Below are 20,741 nucleotides of genomic sequence, written 5' to 3' on the forward strand. Positions count from 1 at the left end.
TCAGTGACAGTTGTATGACTCTGTCATTCTTTAGTAAAAATATCACTTTTATTCGTTATTTGAAGACATTAACCCTTAACGTGTGAAGTACTTATGTTGAGACATCGTTTGTGAGCTGAGATCTACAAGATCACTTTGCTTTATGCTTCCCTCTGATATATAGAAGCCTCAAATCTGATATCCTGATTGTTGTTGTTGTGGTCTTCAGTCCTGAGAATAGTTTGTTCCAGCTCTCCACGCTACTCTATCCTGTCTGTGCAAGCTTCTTCATCTCCCAGTGCGTACTGCAACCTACATCCTTCTGAATCTGCTTACTGTATTCATCTCTTGGGCTCCCTATACGATTTTTACCCTCCACGCTGCCCTGCAATGCTAAATTTGTGATCCCTTGATGCCTCAGAATATGTCCTACCAACCGGTCCCTTCTTCTTGTCAAGTTGTGCTACAAACTCCTCCCCAATTCTATTCAATACCTCCTCAATAGTTATGTGATCAACCCATCTAATCTTCAGCATTCTTCTGATTGTACAGAGTAGTATTTAAGTGACACAGCAATTAAAACAATATTCTATGTTGCCACTACTCTATGTACGTATGTATGCTTTATACAAGTTGCTTTAATTCAACTTTAAATATTAAGGGAAAATACTCGTATTGATTCCATCCCTTCTAGTAAGTGGATTAGTAAAAACATTAAGCAATTGATTGCAAATACAGACATTAATGGGTCAAAGTGAACCATTAAAAACTGGATATGACATTGTATTTTTTTTTTACATTTGTACATTATTGCAAGTATTTGTTACAGATTATGCTCAACAGTGATATTTTGTAAAGAAGCGTACGTGATCGACCCTTTATATCTGGCAATTGAGGAACAATAGTATGTTTTTGCGCCCTGTTTTCTGCCATAAAAGGTTTGCATGACCACTTGTACCCTTTTTTCCCATGACAAGCCCTCTTATGATCATTGCTTATTGCAACATCTCTTTCATTGCCAGAAATTTCAGAATCTGAATCATCATCGCATATCTACGTGCAGATGTCTTCCTCACACTCGTCAACACCATTCGCGTAATTTAGCCATGAATGTACAGGGTGTTTATAAATGAATATCGGGGTTTTAACGCTTTATAATATTTATTATATTAAACTTACAGTTATAAATCGTATGTCAAATGAAAGAGCAACTCACACAGTTTTACGAAGAACCTTATAAATGTTCAGTGTGAGCACCATTTGTCAAATGGCACACATAAAGTCTATAGCCGAGTTCTTTCCAAACGTTGATACGTGTGTCTTCAATGAAAATCCGGTTTCTTAATTCAGGGAAGTCTGCTGGTAGCGGAGGCACGTACACACGATGCTTGATGAAGCCCCAAAGGAAAAAAATCGCATAGCGAAGGGAGCGATTGAATGAACTTCAATGTACCCAAGCGCTGGATAGGCCGCAAGGGGCCCAATGACAGGGCTTGCTTCGCATGGCCTCCACGTTCACCCGACCTAACGCCATGCAATATTCTCCATGGCACAGAATGTGTCCTATCAACCAATCCCTTCTGTTAGTCAAGTTGTGCCACGAATTTCTTTCTCCCCAATTCTGCCCAGACCTCCTCATTAGTTACGCGATTCGGGGTCAGGGATTTTCTCTGCCTCGTGATGACTGGGTGTTGTGTGATGTGTTTAGGTTGGTTAGTTTTAAGTAGTTCTAAGTTCTAGGGGACTGATGACCATAGATGTTAAGTCGCATAGTGCTCCGAGCCATTTGAACCATTTTTGAAGTTACGCGATCTACCGATCCAATCTTCAGCATTTTCTGCAGCACCGCATCCCAAAAGCTTTATCATCTTCTTGTCTAAACTGTTTATCGTCCATGTTTCACTTTCATTCATGGCAACGCGTCAGCAGATACCTTCAGAAAAGACTTCATAACACTTAAAGTCTATACTCGATGTTAACAAACGTCTCTTCTTCAGAAACGCTTTTCTTGCCATTCCCAACCGACAGTACATCTTCTCTACTTTGGCCATCAGTAATTTTGTGGCCCAAATAGCAAAACCTGTCTACTATTTTAAGTGTCTCGTGGCCTAACATAATTTCCTCAGCGTCGCCTGATTTGATTCGACTATATTCCATTAGCTTGTTTACTCCAGTGGCCATGTTTCGACTTAGGTCCTTCAGTACGCTGTCAGATTCTTCTCGCAGTATCATATCTCCCATTTCATCTTCATCTACGTCGTCCTCTATTTCTATAATACTGCCTTCAAGTTCCCCGGCCTCATATATATCCTGTATATACTCCTTCCATCTTTCAGATTTCTCTTCCTTGCTTATTCCTGGTTTTGCATCTTTTCCGCTTATAAACATAAAAACACGTTTTAGTGGGGCAGCTGAAATTAATACTAATATACACATATTGGAACCACTTTTTATATCTACTAGGTGCCGTGTTAAAACAAATGCTTATATATGAAAACACAAGATTTGAGGTATACTAAGAGTACATTCAAGAAAATTACAACACAAATGAAATCGATTCAAATTAATGTCAGTTCGATTACATTGCCTACAATTCTTGTTATTCAAGAAATCTACTTCCTGTGTGAATTTATTCCCTCCCACTTTAAAGCATACTTTCGTAACTAATGTAAACAATCTTATTCGTCTGCACTAGCGCAATTTACCAGGGTGACCTTTATTCGGTACAGCTTACAAACTGTGATTAAAAATGCATCACTCACATTACACTAAGAAAGCATAATCGCAAGAGCAACACGATCACTATTGCGAAATTTGCGCGAACAAGAAATCATCTGTCGAGGAAAAAGTAGCTATTATTTCATAGCCACTTTGCAAAAGAAAACTTTACTTCTTTCTTTTCCATAATATTTATCCCGTCCAGCACGGGGTCTGATTTTTCAGGAGTTGGAAGATTTTCTTACATTGTATTTAACTGTGTGTGAAGTTACACGAGCAAGAAACTTTGCAAAGGAGAACATGCTGTCATTTCAAGAAACGTAACAAAGAATGCCTCTTGTTAAATTCAGTACTTAACTGATGCACATTAAGATTAACATTTGCAACAAAATATTCAGATTATATTTTCGGCCCAAACCTTGACATTCAACTCCTGCTACAAGTGAATCACACTTTAACAGAAGTAAATCGAGGCCCACATATGACAGCCCACAGATGCAACCAACTGTGGGTAACAAAACGGAGTGAAAAACAGTTTATGTTTTGAGGAAAGTGGAACCATAAAAGTCCCACATTTTAGTGTGACAACTGAAATTAATACTAATATCCAGATATTAGAAACATTTTTTATTCTACTAGGTGCCGTGGTAAAACAAATGCTTATATATCTGTACACAAGATTAGATATATTAATTTTGATTGATGATTGAGGTATTCATTTCATTTTGATGTTATATCTCCCCATTTGCACGTGTTTGCTATCTAATGAATAGGTGCTGAAAATGAATTTGCCTTGAGCAAACACAATTTCATTCTTTTTCATCCAAATATATTTCTGCAAAGTTTCATAATCGTCATTCGGTTCAGTTTTATCTTCTTAATAGCACATACTGATGCTCCTGTAGCTGTCTATCGTTGGCTCAAATGGTTCAAATGGCTCTGAGCACTATGGGACTTAACATCGGAGGTCATCAGTCCCCTAGAGCGTAGAACTACTTAAACCTAACTAACCTAAGGACATCACACACACCCATGCCCGAGGCAGCATTCGAACCTGCGACCGTAGCGGTCGCGCGGTTCCGAACTGAAGCGCCTAGAACCGCTCGGGCACCGCGGCCGGCTTGTCGTTGGCAGTACATCTCTATGACCATCAGTATGTGCTACTGAGAAAATAAAAATGAACGATGCTGAAACTTTAGCGAAATGCGTGTGAGTGAAAATGAAGAAAATTGTGGTTGCTCAAGGTAGCATCTTTTGCGAGACCTATACAGTGTGAGTCAGCTCCACCTATCGATTCTTTTTTATGCAACCCGCAACACTTTCAGAAACCACAGTGAGATTTTCATATTCTCTGGCTCGCTATGTGCAAACTGTTAGTCCTACAGAAAAAAATAAGAGAGCCTTTTTGTAATTAATGTACTGTACTTAAATTTTGTACTGGGAAACGTTTTCGTTGGAGGCCAAAGTTTTCGAGTTCTTCAAGAAAAACGTCTTTGAAGGTCACTTTTGTACGTTTATTTGAATAATTCGAAAACGACGGCCTCTAGCGAAAACGTAGACCAGTACAAAATTTAACTATATAAAATTCCCTACAAAAATGTCCTGTTCATTTTTTTCTGTTGGACTAATAGTTTATACGTATCCAGAGAGAGAGTATGACAGTCTTGGACGTGGTTTTCGAAGGCACTGCATGTTGTATTAAAACAACATCGGTAGTGGCATCTGAATCACCCTGTCCTGTATAGTATTTTTGTCAGTGGTAGTATCAGCAGTGAGAGCCTAGGTGCCCGTCTCACCTTGTTGCCTATCTTGTCCTTCCACCTGGTCCAGGAGTGGAGCCCCGGTCGCCAGTAGTCGAGCAGGTAGTTCTCGGCGTACTCCTGGCCGCGGCCGTGGTCGTAGCGGCCCTGTGTGCGCACCGCCGTGACGGCGTGCAGCGAGTGCAGCTCCACCTGCAGCCACTCCTCGGCGGCCCGCGTCACCATGTTGCGGGGACACCACGCGCCGCCGCCGGTCTCACTGTGCAGCCTGCGGGAAGACACCAACTTTGCATCTCTGACTTACTCTACAAATACAGACACTATCTGATCAAAAGTATCCGGACTTCCCTATGTAATTCGGAACTGACCACTAGATGACACATGAGGCGGAACCACCAGTATAAAAGAATGCGGGAAATTCTGTGTTGGCAGTAGAGAAGCAATAACATCAGAATGGGACAGTCGTGTGAGCTCAGTGGCTTCGAATGTGGGCTAGTCACTGTATGTTACCTGACAAACAATTCCATCAGGGACATTTTAACCCTTCTAAAGTTGTCTTACCCAACTGTTAGTGATTTTACTGGGAAGTGTGAACGCGAAGGAACAACCAGTGCTAAACGAAGATCAGGCAGTCCTTATGTACTGACGGACAGGGAATGTCGAGCATTGCACAGGATGGCCGTAAAAAACCGCATGAAATCAGCGTAAGGAATCATTCGTGAGTTCCAAAGTGCTACCAGCGATCTAGCTAGCACACTGACAGTGTGACGGATTTAAAAAGAATGGGATACAGTGCTTGAGCATCTCCTCGTAAAGCCGTCGGCACACGGACCGTGCATCCGAGCGTTGAGCGTACCGAGTTTCTGACGCCATAGCGTGGAACACCACGTTCGGGAGTCTTTCCGAACGTGCAGAGTAATATCTGGCATGTCAGATATTCTGAGCATGCGTCAGAGCGTTGACCAATGAGATGACACAACGCCACCAACGTCACACGCACGCCGTCTCCCTTCAGTACAAACTTGTTAGGCGCCATATTGGCATTGGTTCAAATGGCTCTGAGCACTATGGGACTTAACATCTGAAGTCATCAGTCCCCTAGAACTTAGAACTACTTAAACCTAACTAACCTAAGGACATCACACACACATCCATGCCCGAGGCAGGATTCGAACCTGCGACCGTAGCGGTCGCGCGGTTCCAGACTGAAGCGCCTAGAACCGCTCGGCCACACCGGCCGGCCATACTGGCATTCATTTCAAACCTATATGTATATACGCCGTTTCTGAGCACCAGAAAACTGAGAATCACTGGGAAACCCGTTGTTAGTTATGTGGTTCGTTCCAATAAAATAATGAGAAACATCATATTCGTGGCAAAAGAATTATTGTAACTTGCGCATTATGAGAGTAGGCTATTTTAAGGCAGCGACATGCTGAAGTTCCACCCAAAACGCATTGTTCTTGGTACAATTTGTTATAATTAAATTTCAGTTAGTAACATAAGTATCTACGATTAACGTTTTTAGAAGGGGTAAGACAACGTGATTAAATCCTAGGCGCATGTTGTAGGTTTAGCTGCCGGCACGGTAGCTCAGCGTGTTCGGTCAGAAAGCCGGTTGGCCTTTGTAATAAAAAAACTGAGTGGAACGATCAACAAACGAACTTGAACGGATATAATTGTGACGTCCGCAACGAACAAAATGAAAAAAAAAAGCCTAATGACTAGCGTCTCTGTCCGGTAATGAGTCATTATTGGGGCAGTGTTTCGCGTCCTAACACTTCCAGATTTTTTTACTAACAATCGCGTTTTTATTACGCTCTGATACATTTTTATTAGTTTAATATAAGTATATGCTATAATATTTGATGTTATGTAAATATAAGTTCACCTTTCTTTGAGGGGTGACTGTTCGATTGGCTCAATCTACAGGACAGCTTGCGCTACTTGTATAAAGATATTTTGCTCTTTGTTCTTTTACGCTTCGTAATTCTCAAGTTGCAAAGATTCTGCTACTGGTGATCAAGTAAGACTGACCTTGGGGTTTTACTAAAATGTGGGAATGATGAAATAATGTTTATCTTATTCGGAGAAGTATTTCAAATTTGTAGCGCACTGTTTGTAATGGAACTTTTATAAGCCTGTGTCATTGATTGGACATGGTACTTTCCTTTTCGTGGACGATGGAGGAAATGTGCGTTTCAATAGAGCTAACGTGAGAATTTTACGCGCGCCCGTTGAGGAAACAGTGTGATTTACGAACTAGAAGCATCCCCCAACTGCCGCTGGAGTGCGTTGCGATCGCGTATACCACGCTGGGGCCCACGAACCTTATGCACAAGTCGCATCGTTCCTGAGCGTTCTGCAGCACGTTGAACTTGGCACGCTCAACGTTAACGTTCGACAGCACGGTCCGTGTGCCGACGGCTTAAGGTAAATATCTCTGCCGTCCTCAGCGACGCCTGAGGTAGTATAAAGAACGGCGCCATGAGCGAGTAATTTGGAGTGATTAATCGCGCTATACATTGTGCCATCCCGATGGAAGGTTTTGGGTCTAGGTAATGCTTGGAGTACGTTTCTTGGCACCAGTGAAGTACAGGGGAGGCGGTGCCACGCTGTATGGGTGGTTTACGTGATTCAGGTGTGGTTCCTATATCGCGCTTAAAGAAACTCTAAATGTTGAAGTGTGTGAATACATGTTACAGCATTATGTACTGCACACAGAAGAGGAACCTAAAACGTTTATTTGAAATCACAAACGGTCTTCAAGCCACAGTCACTAAAACAACAAAATTTTAAAAGGTTACATAACTAGTTTCGGCGCTTTGAGTCTTCATTTTCAAATGTCATCACAAACCTGGACAACTACATTAACAATTAGAACCACACTTCCGGGAGGACGACGGTTCAATCCCGCGTCCGGCCATCCTGATTTAGGTTTTCCGTGATTTCCCTAAATCACTCCAGGCAATTGCCGGGATGGTTCCTCTGAAAGGGCACGGCCGACTTCCTTCCCCATCCTTCCCTAATTCGATGAGACCGATGACCACGCTGTCTGGTCTCCTTCCCCAAACAACCAACCAGAACCACACTTCTTTCAAATATTAGGAAAGATACACTAAAACCAGTAAACTGAAGCAAAGGCTGCAGAAACGAGTCACAAGACGTCATGACAATTTTTGGTTGATCGGTCATTTCACACTCTCATGTAGTATAGATGAAAACTGCATTAGGATTCAAGGTGTTATATGCAATTGCATTACGCCCAGCAGTGATGCATTTTGCAAACAAAGGCTCGCGTTTCATAATCTTATAACGTGCAGCAAGCCCAAAATAAGGCCACAAATAAGTGTATGCAATATCTTGCATCCTAATGCAGTTTTCATCTACACTGTATTAAGGTGTGAAATGACTGATCAATCAAAAACTGTCATGACGTCTTGTATCCCATTTCTGCTGCCTTTGCTTCAGTTTGATCGTTTTAGTGTATCTCTCGTTATATCTGAAAGACATGTGGTTGAAATTATTGTTGTAGTTGTCCAGGTTTGTGATTACATTTGAAAATGACGACTCATTGCGTTGAAACTACAGTAGTTATGTAATCTTTCAAAAATTTCATTGCTTTAGTGACTGTGGCTTAACGACCGTTTTTGGTGTCAAATTAATATTTTAAATTTCATTCAGTCACACACCTTGATGACTGTTATGTCGAAATACAAAAAAAGAGGAGGAACCGTTTGGGATAGATGACTGTTTCAGGGAGTAGGAAAAAATGATGAATTTAGCAGGCAGGTTTCATTTCCTCCAGTGCCCTCAAGATCGCGGATAGTTCGGCACAAATTACAAGATGTAAGTAGGCTGTTTATGTTTTCTCTATGTAAGTAGGCTGTTTATGTTTTCTTATTGGCAACGTTACGTAGCGCTCAATATGAAAATCACTGGCTGTGCTGTGTGCAGTCTGTGGCTGCTTTGCATTGTTGTAATACTCGCCATTGTAGTGTTAGGCAGCTGGCTGTGAACAGCGCGTAGCGTTGCGCAGTTGGAGGTGAGCCGCCAGCAGTGGTGGATGTGGGGAGAGAGATGGCGGAGTTTTGTAATTTGTCATGAACTGATATATATTATGACTTGTGATGATATTAAGGTAAATACATTGTTTGCTCTCTATTAATATCTTTCATTTGCTAACTACCCCTATCAGTAGTTAGTGCCTTCAGTAGTTTGAATCTTTTATTTAGCTGGCAGTAGTGGCGCTCGCTGTATTGCAGTAGCTTGAGCAGCGAAGATTTTTGTGAGGTAAGTGATTTGTGAAAGGTATAGTTTAATCCTAATCAGGGCCATTCTTTTGTAGGGAATTTTGAAAGTCAGATTGCGTTGCGCTAACAAAATATTGTGTGTCAGTTTAAGCACAGTCATGTAAAATTGTTCAAAGGGGACGTTTCAAAGAATCTAATGTGGATAACTCCGTCCGAACAGGACACGAAGGCCCAACTGTACCGACCTGCCGCCGTGTCATCCTCAGCCCACAGGCGTCACTGGATGCGGATATGGAGGGGCATATGGTCAGCACACCACACCGCTGTCCCGGCCGTATGTCAGTTTACGAGACTGGAGCTGTTACTTCTCAATCAAGTAGCTCCTCAGTTTGCCTCACAAGGGCTGAGTGCACCCCGCTTGCAACAGCGCTCGGCAGACTGGATGGTCACCCATCCAAGTGCTAGCCCAGCCCGACAGCGCTTAACTTCATTGATCAGACGAGAACCGGTATTACACTGCGGCAAGGCCGTTGGCCGAATGTGGTTAAAATTACGAAAGTAGTTGACGCACAGTGAGAAGGAAACCTATAAAATGACACTGATGCTCTCACTCCCACCTCACTCACTTTGACCTACACAATCACTATATTTCACACGTATTAAGACAATGGAGAAAGGGGGAATGCTACATCTGGGATTAAAACACAAGTAAAACGACAGAAAGGCACAGGGAAATGTGACTGGCTGACAACTTAAAAAAAAAAAACCACGGGTGAGCCAGTCATCCTGTTAACAAGTTAAAAACTTCTCCCTAAGATTTTTGGAAACAAGTTGGAGAAACCATATAACGTTAAAAAAACGCTCACCATATTCGTTTGGACGTTTCCTGAACTGGAGGGCAAATCTGCCGCTGATCGCTGGTTGGACACGGTCTAATAAAATGTGGCGTCCAGCGATCTGCACGTCACAGGCGCCACACATTGGAAGGTCCTCTCGTCGAAGCAAGAAGCCATGCTTTATAGGGCTGTGAGCTATGCGAAGACGAGTAAGGAGAACCTAGTCCAGTCCGCGTGGCTGGAAGGAGGTACACCAAGGCTGCGTTGTGGGCTTTACCGGACGGAGGTTGTTGTCTGTTCCAGACACTCATTTTCACATCGAAACATCAAAAGTGAGATGAAAGCATGCTGGGTGTTGGTACACTGAACTAACCGATTGTATCTGCCCTTTCGTTTCCTGCAATACCCATGTGTGCTGGCATCCAGCAGAAAGGACATCATCTTCCCAAGCCTTTGTATCCAGAGCAGGGTGTCCTGGACTACTTTAGCAGCTGAATACAAACGTGACTGCAGGGCTCTCAGGGAGTCGGAATAGATGAGGAATTTAGCAGGCATGGCATATTTCATTTGCTCCAGTGTCCTCAAGATTGCGGGTAGTTCGACATCGATTACAGTAATCTCTGGAAGCAACTTCTGTGAGGACATGATGCGGTAAAATGACAGAGCAACCAACGGAGCCCCCTGTTTTGACCCATCTGTGAATACAGCTATATAATCAGGGTGCTCATTTAAAATGTTGGAAAAAAGCATATTAAAAATAGAAGCTAGAGTGCAGTCTCTCCTGTACTGCACAGAATCTAAAATTACTCTGGGGCTCTTCTGTAACCAAGGTGGCAGTTGGTTAAAACACCAGTTTTGAGCCAATTCGTGCCCCACGGCAAAGGACAGCAACATACATTTCACACGGTTTCAGAACGGTCACATTGCCCGTTGACGGTTGGCAAAGAGACATTCCATAGCTGGAACTGAGTGTAGTGAGGAACTGATATGCCTGACATACTATGAGAAGCTGCTGCCGGATGATAAGCGGTGGTTCCGCAGCTCAGCACGGAGACTGGGTATGGCGCTCGTCCTGTAAGGGACCCTGACCAGCCTGATTCCCTCATGGTATACAGCGTCAGTGACCTTCAGATGTGAAGGCCTCACCGACTCGTACAATGTGTACTCGTAGTCCAGCCGTGATCACACGAGAGCCTTGTAAAATTGGAGCAGATGCGCCCTATCCTTTCCCCAAGACCTGTGGCTAAGACACTTCAAAATGTTCAGTGCCTTCTGGTCCTTTAGGTGTGGTAACCAAAACAGTTTGGAGTAAAAAATGAGGCCAGAAGACCGCACAGATTCTTTAAAAGGGAGGATGGTGTTCCACATACGCAATTCAGGTAAATTAAAAATGCGACGAGAACGATTAAAATGAACACACACATATTTCTCTGCAGAAAATATAAAAGCATTCTTTGCAGCCCACACCTCCATCCTCTTCACTGTGAGTTACAACTGACAAGTTGCTATTGCACTGTTGGAGGAGAAGCAGAAAACTGCAAAATCGTCCACAAATAAGGAGAATTGTAAGACTCCTTACCATAAACGTGATATTGTTTATGGATACGAAAAAGAAGGTAACAATTAAAACACTGCCCTGAGGAACACCATTCTCCATCTCGAAACTGTTCAACAGCACGTCGCCAACTCGGTAACGAAAAAATCACTTTGATAAGAAGGACGAAATTAAGATGGGGAGATGGTGGAACTGTTGTAGAATACTGAATCGCCAAGAAGTATCATAACACCTTACTGATATCAAAAAATACACCTATACAATGCTACTTACGTAGGAAAGTCTGCTGAATAGCCGCCTATAGAAGGGTCAGGTTGTCGATAGTGGATCGAAATTTTATGTATTCACGCTAAGAGCGACTTAGGAGCTGTCTGGTATTTAACATCCAAACCAGACGACGGTTAATCATTCATTCCCAGATCTTTCCTAAACAGCTCGTTAAGGCGACGCTCCGGTAAATACTAGACACATTCGATCCTTCCTCAGTTTGAGAAGATTTATCAAAAATGCTTCGCTCCATGAGTCGGAAAAGTTGCCTGTATGCCATATCGAGTTAAAAAGTTGTGGTAGGACTTCCTTTAACGCGTGTTTCAAGTTCCAGGCTGGGATACATCACATCACGCAGACAGTACTGAATCCAGCTCCCACCTGGAGAAAGGGCAGTTGTAGAATTCTAACTGTTAGACCTGAAGTTCAACACACCTCTTTCCTTGGTGGCACGTTAACGACGGAACACTTGCTCCTGGCTGGTAGTGAGTAGTCAGTGCAAAATGCTCTGCCATTGTCTGTGTAATACCTCCACGTGTTGTTTGGAGACACCCCTGAGTCAACAGCGTTGCGATATACCTATACCTATATAGTTCCTTTACCGGAAATCTTCCCAGTGGCTTCTCATACTATAGTAGAAGTAGTGGAACGGTTGATAAACAGTCCAGGAACACTTGCTAAGACCTTTTCTTGCTGTCCTTGATGCTGCGTCGAGCCTTTGCCCTCGCTAATCGAAAGGCTGCGACGTTTACCGCCGTTGGGCAACTCTTAAGCTGTCGCAGGACTGTACACCTGACCTGAATGACTGAGCAGCACTCATCAGTCCACCGAGGAACAGATGGTCTCCTAGGATGATTGGATGGAGAGTTCAGCAGCATGGTGGATTACTTGTGTGATATGGTCCACCCACTCCTGTATACTGTTACGGCACTCAAACACAGCCAGCTGCCTGAACAGTGTCCAGTTGGCTCTGCTGTTCATCCATCGTGGATTCGTACTTACAAGGAGAGCTCCATCAAGAAGGTGAATGCCGATTGGCAAATGATCACTGGAATGAAAGTCATCTGTGACTTCCCACTGAACAGAGACCACAAAGGCTGGAGAGCAGAAAGAGAGGTCGATGGCTGAGAGTGACCCAGTGGCATACAGAAACGAGTGTGAGTGCCGGTGTTGAGGACGCACAGCATGTAAGATGTCTTGAGGCGCTCCAAAACCCAAATCTGAGGGGAAGTAGAGGTCCAGCCCCGTAATACATTATCGGAGCTGAGGTCTCTCGGTGGGAGAAATGGTCAGGGAAGTTGTTCTCTAAGATCTGTTAGAGCCTCAGAGTCAATTTCATCATGTGGAGGTAAATATAGTAGAAAATAGTGATCTCCAACACACATGAACTTCAACTACAGCTACATGTGGGTCAGTAGCTAAGAGGAGAGCAAAGGAGTGGTGCACTGACGACAAAAAAGCGACCCCTGCCTTGGTCCTTTTCCCAGTTTGGTCGTCCTCATGATAGAGTGTATAGTCCAGCAGTACTGGGACATCAGACGATTTCAAAATGCATTTCCTGCAAACACAACCACAAGGGGCATCCCTGTGCTAGCAGTCTTAGTTCCTTCACATGTGTCCTGAACCCATTAATGTTCCATTTTAACATAGGAGCCTTGTGTCACGGAGGTCGAACTTCTACCCTGTCTTTCCGGCGTGGAGGTGGGCCTGTAGTGGGTATGGGGTCAGTGTTGATACAAGATGTGTGACCAACGCCGACATCGAGATCCATTTGCTCTATAGATGAGTCTTGTGAGATGTCGTAGAGAGGGATGTCGACATCATCAGACTTCCCATCTCCATTGGCAGCTGTTTGTCTTAAAACTTTTTTTGGCCTGGGGAGTTTTTGGAGCCATAGCCGTGGAGGTGGAAGTGACTGCACTGGATGGTGGACCAGTGTGAACCTTTGGAGAAGCAGGGTGCTGCACAGTGTTGGCAACCATGGCCTTGTCTGATGTTCTTGGAGGAGGTACAGGCTTCAAAGTAATCGCAGCAGCACAAGTGCATGGACAAACGCAGGTACTAGTAATAATACTAGCAACCTCCGTCTGTGTAGCAGCATCAGTCTCCTGAACTGGCAGTTTAAGAAGAGACGCAAAGGGGGAAGCGAACATCGGGCTGCATGGCCTTATAGATCATTTTGGCCTCACCATACGAGATATGCTTAGTTTTTTTGATTTCCTGTGTCTTCCTCTCTTCAAGGAAGACACTGCAGTCGCTACTCCAGACAGATTGATGTCCAGAGCAGTTTGCACACTTTGGAGGAGATGAGCAGCTAACTCCTTCATGGGCAGTCTTACCACATTTGCCACAAGTGGCCTATCCCTTTGGCTGTTAAACAGTGTATAAGGTTGGGGCCGTAAGGCCGCATGCTGAGGAGAAGGAACCCTGCCTTAACTTACTCTGGAAGTTTCGTGTTGCTGAAAGTCAGTGTAAACGAGGCGGATTTAATAAGATCGGTATCCGCCCTTTTCATGATATTCTGTACATCAACTATTCCTTCTTGGGCCCACTCAACTTTCAGTTTGGAAATATCCACAACATCCGGGCATGTCACAACACGTTTGATATAATTCAACGTGGTGTGGTACACAGTTTCAGTGTCTTGTTCCCCAAAGTATCTGCCTTTCTGAAGGCTCGTTATCTGCTGGGAATTAGACGTTGCGACCAATTAGTGTCCCACTGCGTAAAGACTTGACCGATTTCAATGTCCGTGCAACTCTAGACTTTCTAAACGTTTCTGTTTGTTCTTTTAGCTATCGAAAGTACATTCTGACCAGCAGGGTGCATTCTGTTAGTAAACACTAAACTACTCGTAACAACTCTAGAATCTGGAGGGCTCATTATACGAGGACTCATGAGCGACTGGGTATTAGTACTTACCAGTGGCACTCCTATTCCGCTGGGAGGACGAGAAGAAGATTTCGAGGGGTCCATCTCAATCCCTCGAGCAGCTAGGGGAATGGAAGTATACCAAGACAGAGCCCCGAGTGCCTCACACAACTGAGGTGCGGTAGGCTCCCCAGAGGCTGCCCGCTAACGGCTGTTTCACCTCAACAGCCGTGCATCTTGCCAACGAGCAGCAAACCCTGAGATTGCGGGTGTTTTTTGTTGAAGTTTTTACAATCCTCGCAGCGATCAAGCCAAGATTCCCATTTTCTATGACACACAACGTTCCTCTGCCGCGGCGTACAGTGGTCGCTGAAGCATACCCAGCGCTTACAGTGACGGAGGGCTGGCGGCGCTTAGCAGTCCCCAGCTGACGAACCCCGGCGTCGCCAAGCCCGAAACCAGCAAATTAATGCTGAGCCCTTGAGGGCAGCCCCCACTAAAGTTTAAGCTGTCACGGAGGTGAATGTTGAACACATCTCATATTAATGTCCAGTAATACACGTCCAGATGTTTGTAGATCAGATAGAATATGTTGCGAACACTTCGATATGTAAGGCACAGGAACATTCCTCAAAACAATCGACGCCACTTACTATTAAATCGTACATAAATTTTCTATTGGTCCACTTAGTCTAGGTATACAAAATATTTTCTCTGCGTGTATACGGGCTATAATAATTAATAGCGGAAATTGACAGGGGTGGAAATACAGTAGAGCCAGAAACAGTCCATGTGGTTACTAGCCGCCACTAACTTCAGTATCAAATATTCTCCAAGCTAACACAAACGTATCTGAAATGTAAACCTGTCGATTACGTCATCATGTAATTTGGCTTCATTTCACTCATGGACCATGGTTGCTAAACCGTGGTAGTTGCACGATGAGGCATTGCATATTTTGCTACTGATGTAGGACGACATAACGCGACAGTATTGTCCAAGGTGGATAAATCGATCAAGACCGTACAGCACTCCCATTTGTGCGGTTGAAGAACTGGAGGAGCGAATGGTACAGTGTTCTCAAGATTTAAGAGATGATCCGGATTGTTTCGAAATAATTCATAGTTCACTGCAGACACTAGAGCAGTACTATGTCTCAGTGCGGCGACGACATGAGGAACACCCCCTGTGACAGGTACAAATGTACAGTAAATTGTCATACTGTATCTAACGTCTTCAAGAAACATTGGTTTTTTTTTTAACGTAAGCAATGGGTAAAATTTGACCGCAATTAAATGAAAACATAGTAGAAAAGTTTACGCTTGAAACAAATTTTTACTAACTAGGGCAATATTTGGTACTGAAGTCAGTGGCTGCTCATGACCACACATTCATAATCATCTAGCAAACGGCTAGTTTATGGAGACACGTTTACTGGAACATTTTCATTTCTTTTATAGTAAATTGTCATCCATGTCAGTGTTCGCTGTTAACTGTCATACACGCTGTATACAAAGTAACAAAAATATGTCGACCAACTTCGAGGGACTGTAAAGTTGTGAGGAGGTGTTGTCTGGAAACATCGTCCAACGACGTTAGGGAAGTTAGGGAAACACCTTCCACTAGATCCCCCTTCTGAAGAAGATGTACACTGTAACGCTGGCAGACTGCTAGTCGAACTCTTTGCAATGAACTTGACACAATGCAAGAGCGCAAGCGAAGTCTAATGCATCCACGCTTGTCAGAATAGTGTAGAGAGCACTAAGCGCAGAGACGGCAGAGGCCTCCATATTACAATTCAGGTACCAGGATGGGTGCCCACCTAAGTACGCCATATGCTATTGGAGGAAGGGTAAATTTCCCGATCACCAGACTTTGCACCAGTTCTCTGAATTAGATAGTGCCTCATGAAGTGAGTGCAAGCGACACTGTTTATGGTGATCCGTCCATCGGATGCGGACTTAAGCTCGGTGGACCCCTTACTGCAGTTCGTGAGGAATAGGTATGTGCTGGCACTGGGACCAACCCTGCCTCTTCTCTCATCACTATCCACAAACAAACGTGACACCACACTGTACACACTCATTACAGTCATCTACACTTGTCAGATACACTTAATCAAAAAACTCTCACACTTGGTGAACGAAAGGTGCCATTACGCCCTTCGGTGTTAGCCAAGAATGCCATATAAGTTTACTTTTTTAACGGTAGTTTTCCGCCATACTTTCATTTCTCTGCAGCATCGCCCGATAAAGCTTCTACACATACGTTCCTATTCTCAATTTCTTCCTCCAGACACCGTATGCTCTTTAGAATCCCTAGAAGTTTTGTAACAGACATGTCTGACAAAAAGAGATGAAAAGTTTTTGAAATGTAATGCTACAGAAAAATGTTGAAGATTAGATGGATAGATGGGATAACTAATAAAGAGGGGTACTGTGTAGCACCGGTCACAACTTGACTGAGAGAAGTTATCATTTGATATGACCCATTTGCAGCGTCAAGGAATAGGCAACTTGGTAATGGAAGAACGCACTGGGGCCTGGAGGGGGCGGGGGGAGGAGGGGGATAATTGGGAATTATGGGGGAGGCCAAGGTTTGACTACAGTTAGTATATTCAGATGGATGAACGAGGGCGCGCTGAAAAGTAATGCCACAGATTTTTAATGTGAAAACACTTTGTGATTTTTAAATAAAACAAGCGTTATTAACATTATACATCTTTATTCTTCATGTCTGCATATTTGTTTCTCAAAATAGTCACGCAACGAACGCACCCTGTAGAATGTTCTAACTTTATTGCCGGAGCCACATCATCACTTCTGCTTGTAGCGTTTCATCACTATCAAAGTAAAGTTCTCGACGGTGTTCTTTAAATTTTGGAAACATATGAAAATCGTGTGGTGTCAACGCCAGACACCACACTTGCTAGGTGGTAGCCTTTAAATCGGCCGCGGTCCGGTAGTATACGTCGGACCCGCGTGTCGCCACTGTCAGTGATTGCAAACCGAGCGCCACCACACGGCAGGTCTAGAGAGACTTCTTAGCACTCGCCCCAGTTGTACAGCAGACTTTGCTAGCGATGCTACACTGACAAATACGCACTCATTTGCCGAGACGTTAGTTAGCATAGCCTTCAGCTACGCCATTTGCTACGACCTAGCAAGGCGCCATTACCAGTTTATATTGAGATTATAATTTATGTATCATCAAGAGCGATGTTCTCCAATTATGGATTAAAGTTAAGTATTACATCAACTACGTACTTTATTTGCTACTATAAATGCCCTTAACTGTTCCAGACCTCACGCCAGTCTGCGTGAGCTTAACGCGTGCCTTTCGGCATCCTCGCATAGTGACTTGGCTGTCTCGCCAAGCCACAACAAATCGGATGGAGCCAAGTCGGGACTGTATGGAGGGTGATCGATGACAATGAACAAGGTTTTGGATTATTGCAGATGTAGCATCTCGCGGGTGTGGTCTGACACTGTCATGCCGAATGAGAGAGTTGCCCATGTTTGGACGGGAGGAGAGGGCGCTCCATATGTGGATGAACTCTTCGAATTCGAAGGTCGATTACAGCATGTTCTTTCCCACGCCCACCGCCATGTTACACGCTACAATGCGGAGTCGTTTCACGACATGAAGAACAATGATGTAGAATGTTAATAACGTTTATTTTGTTTAAAAAGCTTTTAAAGTTTAAAAAAATGCGGATGCTTTACTTTTCAGCACGCACCCATAGTATGCTAGACTAAATGGGACAGAGAGAGTTGTCTGACAGTAGAGTAATATATGTTGCAATTTTGTTGACCGTTAACACGAGGTAGTGCAGGAAGCAGAGGAAGCAATCTTCCGCCGGAGGTTCGAGTCCTCCCTCGGGCATGGTGTGTATGTGTGTGTGTGTGTGTGTGTGTTGTCCTTAGCGTAAGTTAGTTTAAGTAGGGACCAAGGATCGATGACCTCAGCAGTTTGGTCACTTAGGAATTCACACACATTAGAACATTTGAACCCAAGCACAATACACGTGCGCTTTGTGCTTGGTGACGAGAATCTACGAAAGTAGAACTGACACCCGTGGATGACAAGGTCGTTAGAGAAGGAGCACAAGTTCGGGTAGAGTGGGAATAGGAGAGGAGAACGGCCGTGTCCTTTTTAAAGGAACCATTCTGGTACTCGCATTAATTTATTTATGGAAACAACGTAAAAATTAAATGACGCTGACAAGATAGTGATTTGGACTCTTCTCTCGAATACGAGTCCACTGTATTAACCACAGCGTCACCTCCTCGGTAAACGGAAGTAACGGGCGCGTAACAGTTTCGTGAAAGTCGAAGGTAGGAACAGACTTGCTTCGTTGCTCATAATTAACGGGTAGTACAATCCTACACATACTTCTGGATTTAGTACACTGAGCTTACCCTCCACAGAAGTTCCTCGATCTTCGTCTCTCCTTACCCTGCCTACCATTGTCTCAGCTTCTATCACATCTCCTTTATCCCTTCCGTATACACGTAACAGTGAAGAATAAGTACCCTTATTCAAGACACAAAGGAATTAATGACACCAGCTGCCAGTGGGCATTGATTTAATTCAACGGGGAAAGTTGAAAATTTGTTCTGGACCAGGATTGAATATGGATGTTCTGCTTACTGGGTACATGCGACGACCACTGCACTATCCGTACACAGTAGTCATCGCACCTGCACGGTCTACCTTAGCATGCCTCCCGTCAAACCCAAATTCACAACTTATCCACACACTAGAGATGCAGTGTCCCTTGACCATTATGCTTTTTACCCGTGGCATTTCGCCGATTCCCATAAGAGTTTGAACGGGGCATGTATTTGCAGTGTAGTGATCATAGATCGTCCTCGCCTTAATTGTGACTGTTGTGTCTGGTCTTTTAGGCTTTATTATGGCAGTTTCCAGGAATAATCGCTGCATATGTGGACATGTCCGAAAGAACTGACACCACATATACAAAGACTACTCCACGAAACTGACATAATAATGACTGAGTATATGAATATGTGAAGAGAGTCACAATACAGCGAGTTTAAAGAGGAGTGATCAAAACAATATGTATTCATTACTGAATACTATGTGCTCCACGAAACGCGAAATATCTATTAGGACATGATAATTTCGAAAGAGGACATTGAATGCCAAAACATTTCTCTAAACAAAGTCTTCCGAAATGTGTGAAAACTTAGCAAAAATATAACGTGTTTCTGATGCATCATTCCAGGTTTGTAAAAATTTTAACGTATTTCAGAGACGGGATACTGCATCGTTTTAACTTCTGTCGCCTCGGGAATATACTTTGCGTGTAGGGCGATGAGTGTTCAGCCTGCTGAAGAACTCCTGAAGTAGGTCCCAGAGCGAGGTTGTAACGCTGAATAAAAGTGAAAGAGGAAAATTACAGTGCCCAACGATTTAGAAGATCATACATTTATTTGCTGCAATTACTACTTACTGATACGGGTTTCGCTGATAAATACTCAGCAAATTTCCAGAAGAATATTCTATGTACAATCATCATCATCATCATCATCATCATCATCATCATTTAAGGCTGATTATGCCTTTCAGCGTTCAGTCTGGAGCATAGCCCCCTTATAAAATTCCTCCAAGATCCCCTATTCAGTGCTAACGTTGGTGCCTCTTCTGATGTTAAACCTATTACTTCAAAATCATTCTTAACCGAATTCAGGTACCTTCTCCTTGGTCTGCCCCGACTCCTCCTACCCTCTACTGCTGAGCCCATGAGTCTCTTGGGTAACCTTGCTTCTCCCATGTGTGTAACATGACCCCGCCATCTAAGCCTGTTCGCCCTGGCTGCTACATCTATAGAGTTCATTCGCAGTTTTTCTTTGATTTCCTCAATGTGGACACCCTCCTGCCATTGTTCAAAATGGTTCAAATGGCTCTGCGCACTATGGGACTCAACTACTGTGGTCATGAGTCCCCTAGAACTTAGAACTACTTAAACCTAACTAACCTAAGGACAGCACACAACACCCAGCCATCACGAGGCAGAGAAAATCCCTGACCCCGCCGGGAATCGAACCCGGGAACCCGGGCGTGGGAAGCGAGAACGCTACCGCACGACCACGAGATGCGGGTCCTGCCATTGTTCCCATCTACTAGTACCTGCAATCATCCTAGCTACTTTCATATCCGTAACCTCATCCTTGTTGATAAGGTAATAGTTACTAAAATAAGGCTCCTGATGTGCTAATATTCTCTTTCAGTTGCAAAGCCAACGATTGATTCCAACCGTTACCTTACGTTTTGAATGAAGTCTCAATTCACTTAAATACGTTTTCTGCGTACAGAGAACGCTGAGAATTTTCAGTCCACGCGGAACGACTTCCTTTTGAGGTAACAAGAGTGTACATAACTTATTAACTTAATTCTTATATTGCCTCGTACCATTTTCATACAAAACCCATAACGTGACGTATTATACTTTGTCGGTTTATGATCTCAGCAGCAT

At 43.7% G+C, this 20,741-nt stretch overlaps 1 protein-coding gene across 1 annotated transcript in view; it reads right to left on the reverse strand.

The window, feature by feature from the left end:
• The window catches only part of LOC124548252 (discoidin domain-containing receptor 2-like), a 939,799-nt gene that overhangs the window by 255,963 nt on the left and 663,095 nt on the right, over positions 1–20,741 (reverse strand). Inside the window, exon 4 of the mRNA XM_047125161.1 lies at positions 4,494–4,725. Within this exon, the coding sequence (XP_046981117.1) occupies positions 4,494–4,725 (232 nt within the window). The remainder of the gene's footprint in view (positions 1–4,493; positions 4,726–20,741) is intronic.

The sequence above is a fragment of the Schistocerca americana genome, chromosome 1 (genome assembly GCF_021461395.2).
Source record: "Schistocerca americana isolate TAMUIC-IGC-003095 chromosome 1, iqSchAmer2.1, whole genome shotgun sequence".
NCBI lineage: Eukaryota > Metazoa > Arthropoda > Insecta > Orthoptera > Acrididae > Schistocerca > Schistocerca americana.